Here is a 23,335-nt window from a genome sequence, read left to right on the forward strand (position 1 = left end):
CTCAGTGGGGGAGGAACCAAGCAGATGTGAGCAGCTATCTTCAGGTTGTGGGGGAGAGGCACAAGGCCTGTGCTCCAGGAAAGCAGAAAAGCATCCATTTTCAAATCCCAGCCTCCTTGCATGGAGCAAAAGGCCACATTTCAAATGTCCTGATGCGTGGAATTCTGGAGAGCCATGGAAAGTGTGGTTCCCTCCTGGTTTCATGCTTATCTCATCCATCATGAACTTTGTGAGAGTCTGTACTGGGGAGAAGGGACCTGGGTCTTTGTAAAGTCATGCCGAAAGCGTCTTCCATTTTATACTGAGTCTTTTTAAGTTATTGCAATCTGTTGAAGTCTTTGGACTGGCATCCGTTTTCTTTCGGTTTCTTAATGAGTCGTCTTCGACTCTAATTCAAGAGGAGGAAGAACTTTCTTCCTGATTCTCCCTCCACCTTCTCCTTTTCCCTCTCTGCTCATCCCCTACTCCCTCCCCATGACCTCCTTCTCCACTTCTTTTTTGTCTTCTAAGCTCTCTGGCATATATTACCTGCTGCACCCACCTGCAAATCCCGGTTAGCCATAGACTTCACTATTTTACGTGATTAAACTGTGCATAACTGATCTGCACAGTTTTTAATCCCCTGCCCCTCCCCCCATGCATGGGCTGAAACCCCAATGAGGATTACATTTTTGACTCTGTTTTACTCTGATGCCAAACACTCAGTCCTCGCTATGAGTCTCCCATTCTTCTCATGTTCCTGATTAGCTCTTCCTTCCCCTGTAATAGAAGCTTTGGAGACAGGAAAAATAGCTGCTTCCCATTCCTCCTGAGCTGTTTATTATGTTTAATTAGCTCCTTTGTGGTGATTTCTATTTTTATTGGCCAGGATAACATTTATATTTGAAAACTTCGTTTTCAGCCACGGCTGACCTCTATTTACTAAGTTAGGTCTGGCTTCTGTGACTTACCCTCCAAAAAGATTGCTACGACCTTTCAGTTACCCAGAAGACACTCATGGGTCATGGTAGCTGGTGAGCACCTGGGCATCAAAGACATTTCAGTTCCCCCCATGGAAGTGAAAAGGCAGATCTGTCACCAGCTGTGTCTGGGATGCGTATGCCAGGTGTGACAAACAAAAAGAGAAACTGAGAGTAAGCAGGTTAAGTTTCAAAACAACAAGAATTTAGGATCTAATAATATGCGCAGGATTAGCATGCAGGGCTTTCTTCACTGGGCATGAAGTAAGATTTAAGGAAGTGGTTGACCAGCACATCCAGAGTTTCTGGTTTTGCTGTTTTATGTCTCTCATATGCTTAGCCACGTAGGAAATGCCCTAAAGTACCTTACTGGAAGAGTCTAGTCTTCCGGGGAGTTTTTCTTCACTGTGGTAATGACCATGTCAGTGGGCGTTGGGAGGTTAGGTAAATGCTCTTCATTTACATGGATGTTTGGAACCAGCAAACTGTGGGCACCCTATAGCTCTGATTTCCATCTACAGCGCCCAGATTCTTTTGGTTGCAGGTACAGAAAGTCCAATTCAAGATGACTAAAGGAAAAAGAACACTTTATTCACTTAACAAATGAAAGTCCCAGGGAAGCTAGCTAGCTTCAAATACGGGTTGGACACGCGACTCATCTCACTGTCTCTATCTCTTAGTTCTGCTTTGCTCTTTTGGCTCCATTCTTAGATTCTTACCTCATGATGGCAAAATGGCTGCCAGAGGTCGGGGGCTTTTATCCTTTCCTCTCATTAATTTCAATTGGAAAAGCCCACCCACCTCTCTCTCTCCCTCGTTTCAAATATGTTTAAAGTTCTGGAATTGGGTCTGACCTAGAATGACAGGACCACACTCCCACCTTTGAATGATGACTAAGGATGGGGGGTTCCATGCTGACTGGCCAAGCCTGAATGACATGTCCACCCTGAATCTCCTGGAGTGAAAGGAGAGGAAGGGTAGGTTCTGTAGGGAAGTATTGGTTCTGTTACCAAATGAAGGGAGGCTGGATGCCCCGCACAGGCAAAACAATGAAAGTACACTATGCCCAGATCATACCCACCGCTGCCTCGGTGGAGTAGAAGTCTAATCGTTTGCTCTAGCACATGCAGCTTTATTCTAGAACTTCTGAGACAGATTTGAAATTCAACTCACCCAGTTAGACATCTCCCACCCACTCTCCGGGGTGGGTACACCTAATTTTGCATGTCTGTAACTCATGTATGACTTCTTACCTGCAAGTGTTATTTCTGGTACTTGTACACCAAATCATACATGCACCAAAATCTGGCATTCTCCTGACAACTTACATCTCCTTTGAATCATTTCCATCCAATTTAACGCTGAGTGGGAAGTAGATCACCACCTCTCCTAGGCTTTAAAGTCTTTTACATGTATGAAAGGTTTTGAAAAAGCTGGACCATAATTTTATTTGGTGTGTGAGTGTGAGTGTTTGGGGATGAAGATTGATAGAAATGACTCCGAAGTTCCTGGTTAAATATGCTCTAAGAGTCACATTCAAGATTCTATCCACCACAAGCACCTATTTGACCTTCATATAGTTTCAAGGACACTGAGAAAATGAAATGCTTTCTTCTCTCCCTTGTAGTCTAGTGTAAATTGGCAAAACACATGGTATAATGAAATTTATGGAAGAACCAATTCCAGATCACATTTCACTCTTTATGGCCTTGTTAAGAGGGAAATAATCCTCACATTTTGACAACTTAGTTATTTTTAAAACTGTGAACTGGTAAGAAATTTCATTAGAGACTCCAGACAGTGGGGCAAATGTCTATCTCCCGTCTGACTTTCTCGGCTATGGTGCTCAGCCCCCTTGCTACTGCCCAAACCCACTTATCCCTACCTGGCGCTCTCCCGAGTGTAAAATAAGACCACATGAGAGGCCTAGGGACTTCCAATTTCTGCCTTCCTCAAGGAGGCATCAGCTTCCTTCGTTCCTGGCATCCAGGAGTCTTGCTGAGTCCACAGTCCAGCAGAAGGGAGTGTGACCAAGATGCTGAGGCACATGAGTGACTGTCATGGAAGGAAGAGCGATTAAAACTGTCTCCATTTCATCTGAGAGTCAAAGCCTGTAGCACCCAAGGGAGACCCCAACAACACCTTACAGAGTGGGGGTGAGGTGAAGCCAGCCACCCACCTCTGGCCAAGAACCCTGTGATCTTCAGAATAAGCCTACATCTGCAGTGGAGTAAATGGCACAACACAGACAGCTGCTAATGCAAAGCCAGGCTCCATCCTTTCTCTCATTGGATCCACACCCCAAGAGTGCTGCAGATATTTTCATCCCATTTTACAAAGGAGCAAATTAAGGCAAGTAATATGAGCTAACTCACCCAGGGCCATACCAAGGGGGTCCAAGCCCAGTCAGCCTGGAGTCTGTGCTCAGGCATTTCACCACTATGCCACCTGCCTGCACAGAGAGAGGGTTTATTAGTCTGGAAAGACTGAAATGCTTCCAAATAAGGCTCGCAGCCAACGAATCATACTTCTGGTGACACATCAATTTCAGAGCGGTTGAAGGGAAAGCCTCTAGGTTGTGAGATTTTTTGCTCTGTTTGTTTGATGCTTTGTAAGCTTAGGAATCTTACCTTTTATACTACTATTGGTTGCTTTTCCTCCGGAGTTCCTGAGAGTCAAATGTCAGTGTGTGCAGAGTGAAGATCTGGGCTCTTCTGTGTGGCTTGTTTCCATTCCTTTCCTGCCCCCTGATTAAATTTCTCTAGGTTCCTGTTTTCCATCATCCCTTGCTGTGACACACCATCCTTCTCAGGGGAATATACCCGGGATCACTATTCATAGATCCGCTAACATCCTCACCCAAGGTAAGGGTAGATTCTTGGGGTTGAGCATATGGGATGGGGGGAACACATGCCTAAGTCTTGCAAAGTGGTGGCTCAAAAAATACGTTTTTGAAACAAAAATACCGTCATTTAGACAAAAATGTCACTGTTATATAACATCTTTCCTTAAAAATAGGTGAAAGAATAATTTTTGAATCATATGTGCACAAAATCTAGTATTTCATGTAACAACTCACATTCCTATGAATTATTTCCCACCAGTCAAATCTACATATACCAGCCAGTAGGTAAGTCAATGGCATTGTTGAAAGTCATTGTTGGGATCTTTAAGGAGCCATTAAGATGTAGACAAGGAGGTTCTCTCCAAGAACTTGTATGTTGGGAAGAAAAGATATCCCTGTGGAAAAGATATTACAGATTTTGAGGTATGCTGTTTTGAGTTTATTTTAAATGACTGAGGATGCCTTCTCTTGAGGAGAAGATCCTGGAGAATTATTGCACGCATAAACTTTTACCCTAAATGCTGTTGTCACAACTCAAGAATAGTGTGCTTTCAGAGGTCAGAAGTTTACACAAACATTTGAGATAGCTGTGCCAGATGTTAGAGTTTGAGGGTTACAGAAAGACTGCATGAACTTTGGGCCAACTTGCTTTGGAATCTAGCTATGCATCTTTTTTATACATGGTCTAACTTATATGTATAAAACAGTTGTTTCCAACACATGGTTACATGTAATTATAATAACTCCACCAAGGAGATAATGGATGGACCAAACCTGACCCGCTAGAGAGCAGGAAGGGCTGTGGAAGGATCACAGCAGAGGTGGGATTATAACCTCACCACCGCGGTGTGCACTCAGTGGGCAAATATCCCACAAGAGAAAGCTCTAGTTCAGCTCGGGATCTGGGATCTGAAGTGGGATCTCTAAAGAGTAGTCAGAAAGGAAATTCAGAAAAGTGGAAGAGAGTAAGACTGGAGAGGGTTTTGAGTTATCTTCTTAAACTTTGGGCTCATGGCAAGGATTCAATAAATACTTGCTAATTCTTGAATCAACCCAATGTGCAGAGTTCTATTTAGACTAATCAGAAGGAATTATCTCTTCAAGGTAAGACATGCTTTTTCACTTTGGTCGGTCATTATTGAGCACCTACATTGTGCCAAACATTTTTTCCTAGGTGCCAGGAATATGGCGGCGAGCTCAACAAAAGCCTTGTTCTCATGGAGCTTAGATTTTCATCTGAGGAGGTAACCGCCGGTAAGCAGAATAGCTACATTAAGATAAAGATCATGTGAGCTAGTGATGGGCACAAACTTGAGGGAAGAGGGATACTTTGGATAGTGTGGTCAGATGATCTTTGAGGAGGTAACATGACAAAGCTGGTGCTTCGAAAGAACATCAAACACAATTATTTCTACACATAAGAGTCCATGGAGCACCTTTCCTCCTCTGAGAGGTTCTGTCCAACCAAACCTTCAATGCCAGGCCAAGAGATAACTTCTGTCAGACCTTCCTCACTTCTGCAAAAGTAGCCTGGTCTTCCTGCCTCTCTGGGTGACCTTAGACTGGCCTCTCACCCTGCTATAAAGTCCCCCTTTCTTATTTGTGACACAGAGATTTCTCTTCCTGTGAAATTCCCACCAAGCCCTTACTGATGAAGCCTGTAACCCATGCTCAGGAAAAGGAAAAGCTCTTTCAGACCATGGTTATTCAAGCTTTAAATATATTACCTCTTTATTTCCAAATCAGCAGAAGACCCATTGTTCACAAGTGTATTAGTCAGGGTTCTCCAAGAAATAGGAGCAACAAGAGACGTGTAGATACAGAGACATGTATTATGAGGGACGGGCTCACACAGTTATGGAGGCTGAGAAGTCGGGAATCCCAGAAAGCTGGTGCTGTAGTTCCAGTCCGAACCCAAAGCCCCAGGAACCCAGAGTGCTCTGTCTGAGGACAGAAGGTGGACGTCCCAGCTCAGAAAGAGCAAATTCACCCTTCCTCTACTTGTTTGTTCTATGCCAGCCCTCCAAGGATTCAGTGATGTCCACCTGCCCTGGGGAGGGCCGGCTGCTTTACTTAGTTCAGCGGTTCAGTGGGAAACACCTGCACAGACACACCCAGAAATAACGTTTATCAGTGTTCCCTGAATAGGAACAACACAGAAAAGACCTCCAGATGAAGGAGCCACAAAACCAAAGAGAAAGACAAGTCCAGCTTGACAAGAAATGGCTTAATTAAGGGGACTTACAGATAGAAGCCTGTCTTGGGTAGCCACAGAGGAGTAGAGCTCAGCAACCCCACCTTCCCCCCATTATTTTTTTAAGATTTTATTTATTTATTTGAGAGTGAGAGAGCAAGCAGGAGCAGGAGGGGCAGAGGAAGAGGGAGAAGCAGACTCCCCGCTGAGCAGGGAGGACATGGGGCTCCATCCCAGGACTCTGAGCCTAAGACAGATGCTTAACATGAGCCACCCAGGTGCCCTAACCCCACATGCCTTTAGGACCTGTGTTTGTAGCCCAAGAGACTGGGAGTACCTAATGAGGGCTCACCTAAGAGAAGAACGTTTAATAAGTGTGTGTCACTGTCATATCTCCAGGGCAGTTCAAGGATGTTATGTCCTAAGGGTTTGCTTAAACAAAATGAAAGAATTTGGGGGTGGGGCTTCGGTGCTCGTTTGTCCAAGATGGCATTAGTCTAGCTCACACAATCTGCCTATCCTTTGGCCCCGGCAAGTCAACATGTAAAATTAGACCATCACACTGAGAACTACAGCTCCCCACATAGAGAACCTCTCTCTGTCTACCCCCTAACACTCAGGAATAAATATTCCTTTAGCAAAAAGTTTAAATAGGGTTCAGGCATATTTACAGTGGAACTATTTGCCCTGCGTTCATACACATTACTGGGCAGAGGGGTTAACAATCAGAATTTAGAACACCGAGTGAGAAATGCCACTGACTTAAAATAGACGCTTGAGACACAGAATCCATTTTGAAACCAAGGACTCATATTTGGACACAAAACCAGACCTTTGAAAGACTATGGAGGAATAACTTAAAATTTTTTCCCCTCCTCTTCCCTTTTTTAAGAAAACCATTGGTTTTCACTCAGGATTTCCCAAACAGAAAAGTTGAGAGTTTAAGCTGATTTTTATGTTTTTTTTTTTTTGAAGTTTTCTGTTTACTTTCCGTCATTTTTCTACATTTTCCTTTTTCAGATAGATGGCAAACAGCTCCTGAAAAACATGCTGAGAGCTTGCAAGTTCTACCTATGGCTACATTTTATCTAACTTTAATAAAAGCATCAGCAAGCAGAAGTAGGAATGTCCATGACACACTTCCTGATCTGTGCAAACCTCATAATCAGTGTTGTTCACAAGCAGCTTCTTACTGGGGGTGGATGTTGGGGGTGGGGTGGGGGGAATGGGTAGGAGGAGAAAAGGGAGAAGGTAGGACAATGCCTCTTGAAGCAAACTCAGACAATTAAAATTCCACGGCATGGGCACCAACATCAGGAAAGATTTCAATCGAATAAATAATCTTGGGCTAGGAAACCTTGACACAGAGCCTCTGAAATCAAGGTCTCTGGAAAATTCAGACAGGAAAAGTTCTGTATATAGCATCACTGCTTTTTGGCAGAGGACTGGAAAAATTGAAATCAAATGCTGCAGTCAGGCCACTTCTAAGCAATTTCAAATAAGTACAGTCGTAATTCATCTTTAGTCAAACAATGTGAGATTTTAATAAGAGCAACCGGAAAAGTTCTAGAAGGAAAAGAACACTTCTAATTCCCATTGTTCTGCAAACACTCCCTCTCAAGCACTGATTTTTTTTTTTCCACAGTTACTGAGTTGGAATCTGATTATTAGAAAATGAGGAAAGGTAAACCATATTCTTTTAGTCCAGTAGCAAAAAAGTGTGATTATTAACTCTTACATAATTCTGGGAAGATGATATGTAAGTATGGTTATTTATGTGATTTAGCAGAATTTGTGCTCTTAGCCTCCCACCTAAGTAACTGAAAACGTCCAAGTAATGGGGGTTTGAAACAGGCTTACAGGGTACACTGTGCAAAATAACTTCTTTGTGTTTCCCAAAGTGGATCGGTGGTGGTATTTCTGAAACTATTTATTCAAGCCTCCGTTTTGCTCTAAAGGTACATAAACATCTCCTAAAGTGCTATGTCATCTACAGAAATCTTACACAATAATATCATCCATCATACCTGAGCAGCCACAGTCATGAATGCGACCCAACTTGACTTGACTAACCATTTAGTGTTTACTAAGACTCCTCCCACTCTTAAAAATTCTGTTCTACACTAGGATAACAAACCCCAGTGTTTTGAGGAAATAATAAAGCTTAGAAAAAAAAATCATATAGTACAGGTGTTTTAACTTATAATTTTGGAATAATTATTACTCACAAGAAAATATAAAAATACTACAGACAGGTCCAGTTACACCCTGCACCAAGCGCCCCCCCCCCAACCAATTGTAACATTTTATGTAACTACAGTACATTATAAACCAGGAGATCAACACTGGCACCATATTAGTTACTGGATATCATTAAATTCAGACATTACTGATATTAGAACAGGTTTTAATTTGGACACAGCAAGAGGTAACTTGAATTATTTGCATGAAATTCATTCTTGGAGGTAACAGTCTTACAGGGAATTTGAGTTCACTGTCACCAGACCTGGATGCTTAGAGCGAATTGTCACTGAACTTGTTTGTTCATCTATAATTTGAGAATCCTAATACTACCCAAGGAAGTTGTTGTAAGTGAGAGTGGCATATATAAGGAATCCCCCCCCCATAATAGTTTCCTTCATTCCTTTATGAGACTTCAGCTCTCACAATTTTTAGGAGTCCCAGGTGATCCAATAATCAGCCTGGTTAATGTGCTTAGCTTGTTTGTTTTTAGCTCAGGCTGGTTCTCTTTCTCAGAGCCAACATCCCCGACATCCCTGACCGAGGCACATCCTCAAGATATTTGAAGTGGGAAGTTTCAACTCTAGAATGGGGCTTAATGCTACATTTTTTAGAAAGCAGCCCACTACCCAGGAAGTGACTTGAAAAGTTTAGGACTGCCCTCCTCCATGGAGTCATGCTCTACCCGGCAATCTAGTTACTTGGACTCTGTGCTCCTGCAGGCTGGTGACTCAGCTGGGGTTGAGGGCTGAGCTGCACTGTCATTCCATTCGCTTCTCTGCTCTGGCTCTGAGGTGGACCCTGGAACAGCCCTAAGGCTTTGACTCTGGGAGTCAGAAGGAGGAGGGATCAGGCAGTCCTTAATTGTGGCTTTTCTTTCCGCCTTCTGACTACCTGCCACCCTGTGCAGGTGCACAATTTGCACTAATTGTAGCATTGGTCCTGAGGGTGACAATAAAACCCATATGGTCTCCTCCACCTCCTGGTTTTTATTGTGTCTCACTATGATTTGTCTATCATAAGCCAACTGGGCAAGTGCCATCCTTCATTCTCTTTTTGGTACACTGCCTTCCCTTCCTTAACACCCAATTAATAAAATTACAGAAATAACCCTCCTCTGGCCTGGTGTTCCAGAGGCAGCACCGGGCAGACAGATTGGTGTGGATCTCCTAAGAGCCTGAGTGCTGCACAGAGGTCCAAAGGTCACTGCAGTGCTGGTTGGGAGATGGGGTGGACAGAATCAGGGGAACAAGAAGGTTGTATGGAGGAAGACATAGACAGGAGCCATTTGAAGAAGGGAAACTGAGGCAGGGTGGGATGGATGTACCTAAGCAAGGATTTTGTGAAGAGCTTTAACCTTAGGACCAGACTGATTATTTTCTTTAGCCTTGGCTCTGCCACTGACCAGCTATGTGCTTTGGACAAATTCTTAACCCTCCTTAGCCTCTTTTTTCTCATCTGTAAATGGGGATAACACCACCCATCTCTTGAATCATATATTGTGAAGACAAAAGTTTTTTAAAAAGGGGGGGTACCTAGGTCCTCAATATATGTAAAAGTAATTTCTTCCCTACCCTAACCTTCTAGAAATAGCCAAGCACCATTCTACGTAGAGCCCTTCATCTGTCAGCACCTAGGCACAGAGGGCCTACTACATTTTATACAGGCGTAGGGATTCAGTTTCCGCTGACCTTTAACACTGGGTGTCAGGTCAACCTTGGGGAACATAGGCAGACCTGAGTAGCTGCAGGTTGCTTTATACCAAGGAAACTGAGGCAGGCCACGCCCTGAGACATAAATGGCGTCTTGAGGACCCTGAGTTAACAGGTGCGAAGGCCTCAGCCCAGAAAAGCAGGTGTTTTATTTTCTACAAAATAGCGGGGGATGACGGAGGGGTGGGGGTGGGGGGTAGGTGCTGAGACTGTCTTGGAGCCAAAGGTCGCGCTCGCGGTCCTTGGGGAGGCTCGAGGGCGCGCGGGCGGAGGTGAGGGGGCGTCGCTGCGCGGGCTGGAGCGGGGCTCGTGGGCGCGCGGCCCCCTCCCCGCGCGGCGCCGCGGCCGCCAGGTGGCACCACGGCGGGGCCTGGGCGCCGCCCGCGGGCGGGGCGGGAGGCACGAAGGGGTTAAAGAGTTGGCGGTGCCGCCGCCGCAGCTCTTCGGGGAAACCCACCGGGGTGCGCGGAGGAGGGAGCGGCCGTGGGCTGCGGAGCCCGGCGCCGCGCCGGGCGGGGGCGCGGCCAATCGGGCGGCGGGCCCGGCGCGCGCGGAGCCAGGCGACATGGAGGGAGGCGCGGCGCCCGGCCGCCCCTGACGCGCCGCTCCGTCCCGGTGGTCGGCGAGCCCGAGCCGCCCGGGGCCCTGCGGCGCGGAGATGAGCAGGTCCGCGGCGCTCCTCTTCTGCCTGCTGGGCTGCAACGTCTGGAAGGCGGAGACCAAGACGCTGCGGGAGCCCGGCGCCGGAGCCCAAGGTCGGTGCGCGGTGGCGGGGCCGGGGAGGCGCGAGGGCCGGCGGCCGGTGGGCTTTTGTGTCGGCCACGGGCCTGCCGCAGTGGCGGCGGCGGGCGGGGAGGCTCTCGGGCCGCATTGTGTCGGCGAGCTGCCGGAGCCCCAGCCGCAGCCTCAGCCGCCGGGCCTGCAGCCCCCGCGCCTCGCTCCCGAGGGGGCGGCGCCGCCGGTGGACGCCGAGGTGCCCCGGGCAGAGGCTCCGGCGGGGTCCGAGGTCGAGGCCCGAGGGGCGCGCGGGTGGCACCAGCTGTTGCTGCTTCTGGGGGCTCGTCTACGTGCCTCCGAGGGTCCTTTCCTTTATGCCGTGACACGGACACGAGGCTCCATCTTCTCCTTCGCCCCGGCGAGAGGGGCTGCCCCGGGGTCGCCGCCGTCCGATCCACTCTTGGGGCTTGGGTCCTGGACACCCGAGTGCGAAGGCTGAATTCGGCCCTTTTGTTGTGGCGGTGGAGGAGGTGGCCGCCGCCTCTGGAGTGCCCTCCGCGCCCTGGGACCCGAGGTCTGTGGCCGCTGCCCGACACCAGCCTGCCGCAGTTTGGGAAAGTTTCGGGGTCTTCTCCCCCTCCCTGTCCGACGTCTTTTCCAGGCCTTAGGGGATTTGCTCAGCGCCCCAGGAATCATCCCCAAAAGGGGAGACAAAATTATAACTGGGAGGCCTTAATCACTTAAAAAAAAAAAAAATCATTTCTAGGTTTGTATGTCGCCAGCGCATGCCTTTTGTCTAATCTTTGGCCTCTGCAAATCTGCTTTCCAGACCTGGGAGTAATGGCCACAAGCCTGTCTTTTGTTTTTAAAATAAGAATTTATTTGGAGGGGGGGACCCCGAAGCTTCCTTTGCACGCGTGTGTGGGGACAAAATTGAGTGCTTCTGTGTTGCCTGTCTTTTCAAAAGGGTGAGTGAGGCCGGGGCAGATGAGCAGCCGCAGTCACCCCGGACACCGCTGCTGGGCCTTCCTGTGGCCTCTCTGGGCTCCCGAGAGAGTGTCCCTACAGCTCTGTAGACCCCCACCCGCGGACTCCTTGCCCGTGTTATTTTCCTGGCAGAAAGGTGTGAGGCTTGTAAGGTCTACCGTGTGGATGGAATGAACCAGGAGCACCTCATCCAAGCGGACACCATCCTCTTGCACAGACCCTGACTTACCCCCTTTTCTTCATGCTAACCTCCTTTCCTTGTAGCAAATATTCAAATATTCCCCGGGAGCAGAGAACCCTGGGTGGACTTCCACTCATGATGTTGTGACAGGCAAAGAAGGTCCTGTCTACCCACGGCTGGGTTTAGTTTGTTACCTACATGTTGAATTAAAGGTTTGCCTATTCGTCCCTTGCTGGATCATTTGCTGGCATCTCTTTCATCATTGGTTTTTTTTTTTTTTTTTATAGCTGTGATATAATAGGACTGTTATGAACTGTGTATAAATATAGTAATGTATATTGTGGAAAGGGGGACATTGGCAAGGTACAAAAAGACCCATATGTCTCTTCAGTAGGAAATGAATGTTTAGAACATTAGATCATCGGTGTAGAATTGTAGTCTCTTTCATTAATACCCTACTGCTCTTGGAATCAGCTATTTTAATGAATATGATATTTGTGTTTCAATGAGGCCATTAATTCCAAAGAACGGGGTGAGTGTTTTGCACTTGAAATCAGAATATATAGAAACATTAAGTTCATGCCCTTATAAAATAGTGGAAGGCATGGCCTCAAATGAAAAAAAAAAAAAAAGTCATGAGCAAAACCTATGTTTAAAACAGTTGAAGACCAAACTTTACAGAAGTCTTACTGCTAAAAATCAGATTGCATAACTAAACTGTCAGAAATGGAATATTCTTTGAAGTGGGTGAGAAATGGTCAGCCAGTGGGATATTTATACCATGGTTTGGAGTGCCTTAGTATATGGTACGGTTTGAGTGTAAGACCAAGTGTTTTGGAATGTTTTTCCCCCAGGATTACTGCCTTGACTGGGTAGGATTGCTTCTTAAAGTATTGAGCCCAGGAGCTCCACCAGAAGTCACAGTCTCACTCTCAGTTATCTAGGTTTTGGGCCAGGACCTTTTTTTTTTTTTAAGATTTATTTATTTTAAAGAGAAAGACTGTGCAGAGCTGGGGGAAGGGGCAGAGGGAGAGGAGAATCTTAAGCAGATTCCCCACTGAGGCCCAGGTGGGGCTGTCACAGTCCCCACAAGGAGCTCGATCTCATGACCCAGAGATCACTACCTGAGCTGAAATCAAGAGTCAGTCACTTAATCAACTGTGTCATGCAGCCCTGAGCTAGGACCATTTTTAAGAGAGTGGACAGTTGCTCCTTTGAGGTTGGGGGAGGAAGATCACCTTCCCCCAACTGTTTTCCTCAAACCATCTTGACACTCAACTTGTAACATTGTTTTTAATTCACCTCTTTTCTCCTAGATCCCATACAGGGGGAAGGAAAATGCTACATTTGATTTCACTCTGCAGTTCCCCAGCAAGTTGGAATCTGTTTTGTATGTAGTTGGTGTTCAGGTAGTGCTGAATGAGTCAAGGATTGAAGATAGCTACTGCACACATTATAGTGCAACATAGTGCACTGTTTAGAGGAAAACTTCAATCTTTACTCTTACTCTCCCTAAAACCTGATTAGTAAGTTTTGCTTCTGTTGTAGAAATGGTTCCTTGAATCATGCTTTGAACATGCCTTGTGCTCATACCAAGCTCACACCAACAGAGTTTAGAAATGGCTTAGAAAAAATTACTTAGAAACCTGGAACCCACAGATAGATACTGTATACTGTAGTATTACAGTTAGATCCCTGAAACTAAATGACACCGTCTTTATTAAATAAGTCTTTGTCACTTCATTTAAGGAAATGAACATCTGCAACATTTCTTAGCATTACTTTGCCCTTTATATATTCAAGATAAAATTTAAGGTTTGACTTCAGATTCTTCTTCCTGTAGCTGCTTTGACCCAGCAAAGGGATTTCATAGGCAACAGTTGTCCAAGTGAAGTTTTGCTTTGCTGATCATGGATTTGAATTAGCTCTGGAACATGATAACGGGCTTTTATGAAGTGTTTCCCTCTAAGTTTCTCTAAAGCATTTATCATATCTACTTTTTTTTCTGAGGAGAAAAGCAACTGTTATTCAGAAGTACCAACTAAATTTTACTTTCTTCACCTCTCGGACAACTGTGCATTAAGCTGGCTTCATAGAGGGGCTCTCCTGGAAGCGGCAGTAGGCTGTGCAGATGTGCTCCATAGGGACGTAGTTTTGAAGCCCAACACTGTTGCTACGTGCCAAAAGAAAGGTCAGAGCTAGGTTAAGGACTTCATGCTCAGACTTAAATTGTATGATCTTTAGTTTGCTGCTCATTATCTAATAGTAAGGTATTTTGCAATGATGTGCTAACTTTATGTTCATCTCCAAAAAGCTACAATCTGTCATAACATTTGAGCTGAATGGTTGGTTTTCTTTCTTCTCTTTGAGAGGTCTATTCTTTGCCAAATTCAAATTTCAGTTATTAGAACACCATGATCAGTTGAAAGACCATGTAGCGATGTATGTATCAAGAGGATCACCCGACAAGCATGACTTATGCTGACACTATGTTAAGAACATAACATCTAAATAAAACTCACATCCTGGGAAACTGTAGCACTTGGACTGGCTGAGGTCACCGGGCTTTATTGTGTACCTGGTGTGGGAACTCTGCAAAAGCCACAGCAGTATCTAGGTAGTTTCTGGCCAAGACTTTGAAATGACTTTATGAATTATTTTTGTATCGTATTTGTACTTTTCCTAAAACGTTTTGTAATTTACAGCTTATTTGCTTAAAATTCTAGGCAAGGAAAGGAAGCTGTTGTATAGATTTCTAAACTAATAGCTTGCAAATGAAAGTACTTTTTAAGCTTTACTCAACTCTTCTTTCTAAAGAAATTACTGATTATCTCTGTAGATCTAGCTGTACATTTTTATTGTTGAGAAATACTAATTTAGTAATTCTAGCAAATACTACATGCTAAAAAAAGCACAAGGAAATAAGTTGGACATAACACAGACATGTATAATAATACTGAAGGAAAACTTGTTTAAAAAATTTTCAGAAATCTAGATGGAAGAATTTGTCATGTGATAACACCTATCTCCTATACTTTTTGTGAAACATGTCTAATGGAAATTATCATATACTTCATGATGCTTTTATAGTTTTATCGAGTAACAAAGAAATAATTGTAACTAAGTCATTTTCGTTTGATTTAACTGAATATAATTTAAGGACTTTTAAAGACTTTAGTCCTGGCCAAGCTATTCAGTTCCACTAAACATGGAACTGAATGTATTTAAAAAAAAATTTTTTTTAAGTTTCTTTACTTTTCTTAGTGATTCCTACACCAAACTTGGGGCTTGAGCCCACAACTCTGAGCTCAAGAGTCACATGCTCCCCCAGCTGAGCCAGTCTGGCATTCAGAAATGCATTTTTAAAATTAAGTTTCAGCACTCTAAATAGACCAGTTAATTGTATGAAATAATTATTTTTAAAGAAATTCTACAGTGTGACCCAATAGTATGCCCTATGTTAAGAAAAGAATTGTTTTTATAAAATCACACTTGTAAATAGGCAAAATTTGAGGCAATTCATAACTCTAGAAAGGCTTCATAAAAAGTTCCCTAAGAGCGGGACACCTGGGTGGCTCAGTGGATTAAAGCCTCTGCCCTGGCTCAGGTCGTGATCTCAGGGTCTTGGGATTGAGCCCCACATCCAGCTCTCTGCTCGTCAGGGAGCCTGCTTCCCCCTCTCTCTCTGCCTGCCTCTCTGCCTACTTGTGATCTCTGTCAAATAAATAAATTAAAATTAAAATTAAAAAAAAAAAAGTTCCCTAAGAGCAAACAGTTGAGTCAACATATTTAAGGTGATTCTACCTTCCTCTGGTCAAGCCTCTATTTTAAATGATTGATTCACCAGCTCCTCTTCCTCTCGGATTCAAATCAGTGTGCAAACATTTGCTCCTTTTTATTTCTTTCACTTACCCTTTACAGAACTTACTAATCCACACAGATTCCAGTAATGAAATCTTTTTATGTGGATGACCCCATTTTTTTCTCTCTTGCCTTGACATGATGTCTTAGCTCTGTTCCTTTTTCTCCAACACAATACTAAACCTTTCCCTTTCAGTGCTCTGCCTCCAGCTCATCTTTCAACCTCCTCCAACCCAGCACACCAGAAGTCCTCTACTAACTAGACTCAAAACCAGGGTATCTCCTTAGATCCTTTCTCCACTTTCTAGTTCACATGGTTGGTAGTGTTACGGGTGTATTTATATGGCACACTTACGTAGATGTCTTTAGATCAAAATAGATACATTTGTGTAACATAGAAGGAACTTTGAGGTCAAGTTTATCCTCCTTGTTCTGGAGACAGGGAAACTCAGGCCCAGAGAATTAAGGTGACCTGAGCTTATGGCACTTTCTTACCACACAGACCCTGTGGAAGGTAGAAGAATGGTCCCTGGAGATGTCTGTGTCCTGAACCCTGGAACCCGTGAATGTATTAGTTAAATGGCAAGAGGGACTTTGCAGAGCTAAGGAAGGATCTTCAGATGGGATGATTATTCTAGATTATCCCAGGTAGACCCAGTGTAATCACAAGGAATCTTACAAGAGTGAGGTGGGAAGATCAGAGTCCAAGATGGAGATATGACCATGGAAGGAGAGGGCCAGTGTGAGAGAGACAACGAAGATACTTCACTGCTTGCTGTGGGGTTGAGAAAGGGCCATGTACCAAGGAATGCAGGCAGCCTTTGGAAGCTGGGAAAGGCAAGGAAATGGCTTCTCCCCCAGAGCCTCCAGAAGGAATGTTATGTTGCTGACATCTTCACTGTAGCCCAGTCTTAAACCACTGAGTGGTGGTATTTGTTATAGTAGCAATAGGAAACGGATACAGATACTGACCCCTAAGGAGTGTAAAAAGAAATGGGCACCCAAGCAGTCAGGGTAATGGTACAGCGACGGTGGACCATTTTGGGGAACCAAAGCTACCAAAGATAACATTTGGAGAAGTGCATGGAGTTTTTGCATCTTTTGAACAAAATCCTGTCAGATTGGAGCCATGCTGAGGATCCTTAGCAAGTGTGTCAAGGACCTCCCCCACTATCACCAAACAACGTTCTCTCCCAGATGAACTCAGTAGGCTGTGATTTATTCATAAGCAGAGCGCATCAGATCTTCTGTGTTTCTTCTAGAGTTGGAATTAGCCATACCTGCAGGGAGAATACGGAACCTCCCAAACCCCTGCCAAAAGCCACTTCAAAAAATCTTTCTTGCTCTCTTTCTTTCTTTTCTTTTTCTTTTTTTTTCTTTTCTTTTGAGGAAAAAAAGAGGCTATGCATGTGAGTGAGCAGGGGAGGGGCAGAGGGTGAGGGAGAGAGAGTCTCAAGGAGGCTCCACACTCAGTGCGGCGCCTGACATGGGGCTCAATCTCATGACCCTGAGATCATGACTGACCCAAAATCAATAGTCAGTTGCTTAGGGACACCTGGGTGGCTCAGTCGGTTGAGCATCTGACTCTTGGTTTCAGCTCAGGTCATGAGTCCAAAAAGTGTACTTAGGATTCTTTCCCTCTTCCTCTCCTTCCCCCTCTGCCCCTCCCTCTACTTGCACTTGTGTGAATACACACACGGTCTCTCTCTCAAATAAATAAATGTTTAAAAAAATATTAAAAAGAGTCAGACATTTAACCAGTTAAGTCACCCAGGTGCTCCAGAAATCTTGGTTGCTTTTAAACTTTGGTCTAGTTTTTGTCGAAACTTACCTCTTGGTGACTAAACAAGGTAAAAGAACCTTGTCCTTGAATGTCACTGTAGGCCGCCCCAGTGCCTTTACATAATAAAAGGGTGCTGCCCCCAACTTGGAATGGCCTCCCAGGTGTTGTCTCAGGGGCTCAGCACACCGTCTCTGATACCTGTGCCTCTGGAGGCTGATGAACCCCACCCACTCTGGGCCCCAGGCCCCAAGGCAGGCAGACGGAGAACTGGGTGAAACACCTGGACAGAGCACCTGTTGGGCATCACAGGAAGAGCAAAACCACTTGATCTCCTGCAGTTTCTGTCTTCCTGGGAGCGAAGAGTTAAGCTCAGTGTAGCCCAGAGAGGGGAGCTACATGACATGTGAGCCATTTGAACAGGTCCTAGAAGAGCAGCTGATGGGGTCTCTAGTGGTTGAGTGCAGAGGTGTGGGATTCAAACCCCAGGGGCTGGGAGAAGGAGAAGGAGAATGAAGTGTCCCGGCTTAAGTCTTCTCCCCAGGAACTGAACTTGAGAACAGAGAGAAGCTTGGTCTTCTTGAGTTCAGGGCTTTGGTCAAAAGGTAAGTACAGAATGGAGAAAAGGAGAGACTCACTCAGTTACTCTAAGGCCGAAGAAGACCTTGTCTTCCCATTAGAGCTCCTAAATAGTGATTCACTCATTTCTCCTCACTTTCATGATCACGTATCCCTCGCTCTCGTATGGTACTTGTTGAAAGCATCCTGTCTTTTTCTCTTCCTGTTTTAATCTGTTCTTTCAGCCTAAGTTCTGTCCACGGGTCCCTCTTCAAATGCCATTTTGTTCTGCAGAACAACATTTAATACTTTCCAGTTGCCCAAAGTATGAAGTCTAAATTAGTCTGGCCTTGACAGCTTTCCTGCCTTTCCTCATGTACCCGTTCCAACCTTTGCACCCATGCTCCACCAGCTTAAATCATCTTCTCTAGCTGGAACATTCCATTCGTCACCCCGGGGGGACCACGGTATATCCTCACCTTCCCTTCCCTCCACCTCTGGCTGTGCTCCTGTTGACGCTCTTACAACCCTAAATACAGAGCACATACTGTAGGAAGACCCTCCTAGACAAAAAGGGTTGTGTGGAGGGGAACACCTGATTTTGGGGTAAGCTTGATTAAATCCTTACCCTCTGATGTTTTACAATCCAGTTAGAAGGAAACTGGAAAAATAAATTAAGAAGGTATCTCTAAGGGACTTTTTTATGTAATTGGTAAGAGTCTCTTGAGTAAGATGAAACCTAGTAACACTTGTCTGACTAAAAGTCCACCTATAAGTTGTGATGTGTATTTCCAGTACTTTAAGGATTTATCCACAGTGGGACACAGGAAGTTTAATTTTAGAGAGCATAAGCATGAGGACATCACTCAGGGCACCTCTTAGTTATAAATGTGGTTAAGAGATGTCCTCTTGGTGATCAAATAGTTAAACTGTGACAGCTTTGATTGGAAATACTGGTACTGTAGTGATTTCCAATGTCAGGTAAAGCTCTGAATAATAATTACAAAACAATTAGGTAAAACTCATATTACTTAAATTGAATGAGAAGATAAGGTGATTAAATATAGATCTGAGGGGCGCCTGGGTGGCTCAGTGGGTTAAAGCCTCTGCCTTTGGCTCAGGTCATGATCTCACATCCTGGGATCGAGCCCCGCATCAGGCTCTCTGCTCAGCAGGGAGCCTGCTTCCTCATCTCTCTCTGCCTGTCTCTCTGCCTGCTTGTGATCTCTCTCTCTCTCTCTCTGTCAAATAAATAAATAAATAATCTTTAAAATAAATAAATAAATAAATAAAGATCTGATATGTTCCACTATTTTGAGCCCTTAATTTTATGTAAAACATATAAACACATACTCAAATGTGGAAACTGGCAAGATCTTTTGGATTTGTGGGAGGTATCAAGTGGCACAGGAAAACCTGGCTTGGGGAAGGATAACTTTGAAGTGAGTGTTGAGTTTATAAAAGATTAGTGTCATCATTTTATTTGTTTTGTTTTAAGCTGTACCGCATAGGGACAAAGAAATGTGAGTTTAATAAGGGAAGTTAATCATTTCCAAGTCAGGTGAGTATTTCATTTGCTTTGACTTACTTTTTTGAGCTCAGAATTTGAATGGAAAGATTACTGAATTTGTATTGAGGGAAAGATTTCTAATATAAATTTTTTTTCAAGATTTTTACTGTATTTTATTTATAGAGAGCGAGCACACAAGCAGGGAGGTGCAGAGGGAGAGGGAGGGAGAGGAATCCCAACCAGGCTTCTCAATGACCATGGAGCCGAATGTGGGGCTCAATCTCATGACCCTGCGATCATGACCTGATCAAGAGTTGGACACTCAACTGACTGAGCCACCCAGGCACCCCTTTAATGTAATTTTTAATGTAATTCTGACAAGGCTGAACTAAAGTCACTGAACACTTTGGTTCAAGCTGTGCTCAGTCCCTAAGGTGAGTCACATTAGTAAGACTTCTGATTTTTGTAAATTATTTTATTCTGTTATTTTTAAAGATTTTATTGATTTATTTGAGAGAGAGAGAGATCACACTCAAGTGGGAGCAGGGAGAAGCAGAGGGAGAAGCAGCCTCCCCAGTGAGCAGGGAGCCCGGTGGGGCTTGATCCCAGGACCCCGAGTTCATGACCTGAGCTGAAGGTAATGTTTAACATGGTGCCCTGGTGCCCCAAGACCTTTTGACTTTAAAACGATAATCAACAGCACAGCGTCAGTGGGTGAGGTGTTCGCGCCTCCTTCTTACTCTGGTAGTACCTGGGTATGGGGGTGGTGTGTGTCCTTTTTGGAGGCTCTGGGAAATAATTTGCTTCCAAACTGATTTAAATTACAGTTTCAGAATCTAGTCCCTTGCAGATAGATATCAGGCCGAGGTTCCTCTTTCTTTACTGGCTATCAGCCTGGAGCCTTTCTTTGTTCCTTAAGGCCACCTGCATTCTGTCATCTTGGCCCTTCCATGGCTAAGCCAGCAGCAGCACCTGGAGGCCTTTTCACATCTCACCCCTTTTTCACATCTCACCGTTCTCGGACTTCTCCTGCTGCATCTCTCCGGCCCCAGCCAGAGAGACTTCTTTGATTTTAAGATGGCCTGTGTGATTACGTTGAACCCTTCAGATAATCCAGGAAAATTTCCCTATCGTAAAGTCTATAACCTTAATCACCCCTGCAGTACTTTTGTCATTTAACGTGACATATTCGGTGGTTCCAGGGGTGAGGGGGTAGACCTCTTCCAGGGGTTCCTTCTGCCTGCCACAGCCATAATGTGGACAGGGGGTCCTTGGGCAGAGAGGATAGGGAACCTGCTGTAGAGGTCAGTGAGAATGGGAAGGCAGACGGCAGAACGTCTTCCTTTGGCAAGTTCCAGGGAGGACTCTGGAAGGTAACTCCTCCAACCTTTGCTGCCCTGAGACCTTGCAAGTCCAACACAGTCTCGTATGCAAGGAGATCCTAGGACAGCTTATGGGATACCAAATGCTCTGTTTCAAGCAGCCCCAAGTTTTTGTAGTTCGACCCTGAGAACTTGAAACTGCAATTCAGTTCGATCACTGTGATTTAGTGAATTCACTGAATGGTAAATATTAATGGTATCTGTAATATGTTTAATGTTAAATCATTGTGATCGTGGCAGGCACTCTCTGCTTCATTCACAGAGACATGAAAAGTACGAATAACGACGAGCTAACATGCATGGGGTGCTCATTACCTCTCAGACATGTTGCTGTTTTGTACCCTGATGGATTATCGTCCTTAATCTTCATGTCACTCCTGTGAGGTGTAAATATCAGTCTCATTTCATAGAAAAGTGAGATAATGAGAAGCAAAGAAGTTAAACCATTTGCCTTAAATCCCACAGTAAGTGGCAGAGTCCCCTGTGTGACACAAGGCAACCCGCCCTGCGTCCTCGGACAGTGCTGCTGTTGTAAGAGTTGGCGGATTACATCATAACATCCCACAATTTTGATCCTATGGCCTTTTACCAGTGTAAATAAGGGCCTCTTAATGGGCTGTTTTTATGAAGAAAGACAAATCTGCGCCCTTGTGTGGTCCCTGCTTTGCTTTTGAATGATGGAAAGCAACCTTGAACAGTTATTCACTGAGCAGCTCCTGAGGGCCAAGCTCTGCGCCTCGTGTTGTGTGGGGTCCAGATGCGCAGAAGCGATAAGTAGCTCCCACAAGTAACTCCTGAGCTCTTGGGGGAGGTCCTGTCGAGCAGGGTGGGATTTGGGGTTACACCCAGCTGGGCTTGGGGGAATCTTCTGGCTTGTGTTCAGAGCCCATTAGTATTTGGCAGACAGTTTACATAACAAGAGAAACTTGTTAGGACCCAACAATTTGGAGAGTTGGCGGAGGGGAAGGATGTGGTTATTTGTAAGACGGTTCTCCAGGTATGTTTGGATCCGTAGAGCGTAATGAGATGGCCTTGTTCTCCTTAGGGCACCAAGTGAGGGCTTTATTTGTTCTGAAGTAAGCGTGAAATACCAGTATTTATTTGGTATTTGAATTTACTTGCAGAAGTTTAATCTTTTTTCACTCTTAAAAAAAAAAAAAAACCAGAACTGTCTACATTCTTCTTTGCTTATACAATGATCCAGAAAATAAATTTTTAAATGATGCTATTATGGGACTATAACAGATTTTTTTCCAGTTTATTTCATGAAAATGTTTAGCCATGCAAAAGAATGGAAAGAATTTTACAGTGAATACCAATACTCACCACTTAGATTCTATAATCACCATTTTATTATACCTCCTTTTTTTTTTTTTTTTAAAGATTTTATTTATTTATTTGACAGAGAGATCTCAAGCAGGCAGAGAGGCAGGCAGAGAGAGAGGAGGAAGCAGGCTCCCTGCTGAGCAGAGAGCCCGATGCGGGGCTCGATCCCAGGACTCTGAGATCATGACCGGAGCCGAAGGCAGCAGCTTAACCCACTGAGCCACCCAGGCGCCACTATACTTGCTTTATTATCTATCAGTCCATCCATTTATCTGTCTTCTGCTTTGATGCATTAGAAAGTATGTTTCAAATATCACTGCCCTTTCCTCCAAATACAGCAGCATGCCTATCATTAATTAGTATTCAATATTTGATTTTTTTTGAAGGAAAGTTTACCTACAAGGAAATAGACCAGCCTTAAGTGTTGACATATGAATATACCTATGCAAATCCAAATCCCATCATGATACAGAATCTTACCATCATTTCAGAAAGGTCCTTCATGTCCCTGCTGATAAATGTCTGCCTCTATCACTTAGGGGCAACCACTGTTCAGATTTTTTCCACCATAGATTCTTTCTTGCCTCTTGTAGACCTTCACGTAAGTGGAATCATACAGTGTGTACACTGGCTTCTTTGTTTGCTGTAACTTGTTTTTTAGATCCATTGTGATGCTCGTAGCAATAGATTGCTAAATAGTATTCCACTGGGTGAATATCTTAGTTTATCCATTCTCCTGTTGACGGACACACAAGTTATTTCTGGGTTTTGGCTGTTGTAAATATAGTTGCTCTGAACAATTTTATACAGTTGCTCTTTGGGCGTGTTTTCACTGCTCTTGCGAAAAAAAGAGAATTGGGTTATAGGTAGGTGAATGTTTCTAGTTTCACAAGAAACTGCTAGACTTTTTTCCAAATTGGTTGTATTTTTCTATACTCCCACAAAAAATTTCTGTTGTTCCACATTCCCACCATCATTCGGTGGTGTTAGTTCCTTAATTTTAGCCATTTTGGTGGGCAGATTTGTACGTAGTAGATAGATAGAGTGATAGACGAACAACCCAGTGCATACATTTCATTTTC

General features: G+C 44.4%; 1 protein-coding gene across 1 annotated transcript in view; it reads left to right on the top strand.

The window, feature by feature from the left end:
• Positions 1-10,527: 10,527 nt before the first annotated feature.
• The window catches only part of LOC111155592 (family with sequence similarity 171 member A1), a 128,681-nt gene continuing 115,873 nt past the window's right edge, over positions 10,528-23,335 (top strand). The window contains exon 1 of the mRNA XM_022515843.1: positions 10,528-10,706. Coding sequence (XP_022371551.1) covers positions 10,610-10,706 — 97 coding nt within the window. The 5' untranslated portion in view covers positions 10,528-10,609. The remainder of the gene's footprint in view (positions 10,707-23,335) is intronic.

Source organism: Enhydra lutris, unplaced genomic scaffold, assembly GCF_002288905.1.
Source record: "Enhydra lutris kenyoni isolate GAN:26980312 unplaced genomic scaffold, ASM228890v2 scaffoldscaffold42, whole genome shotgun sequence".
NCBI classification, from domain to species: domain Eukaryota; kingdom Metazoa; phylum Chordata; class Mammalia; order Carnivora; family Mustelidae; genus Enhydra; species Enhydra lutris.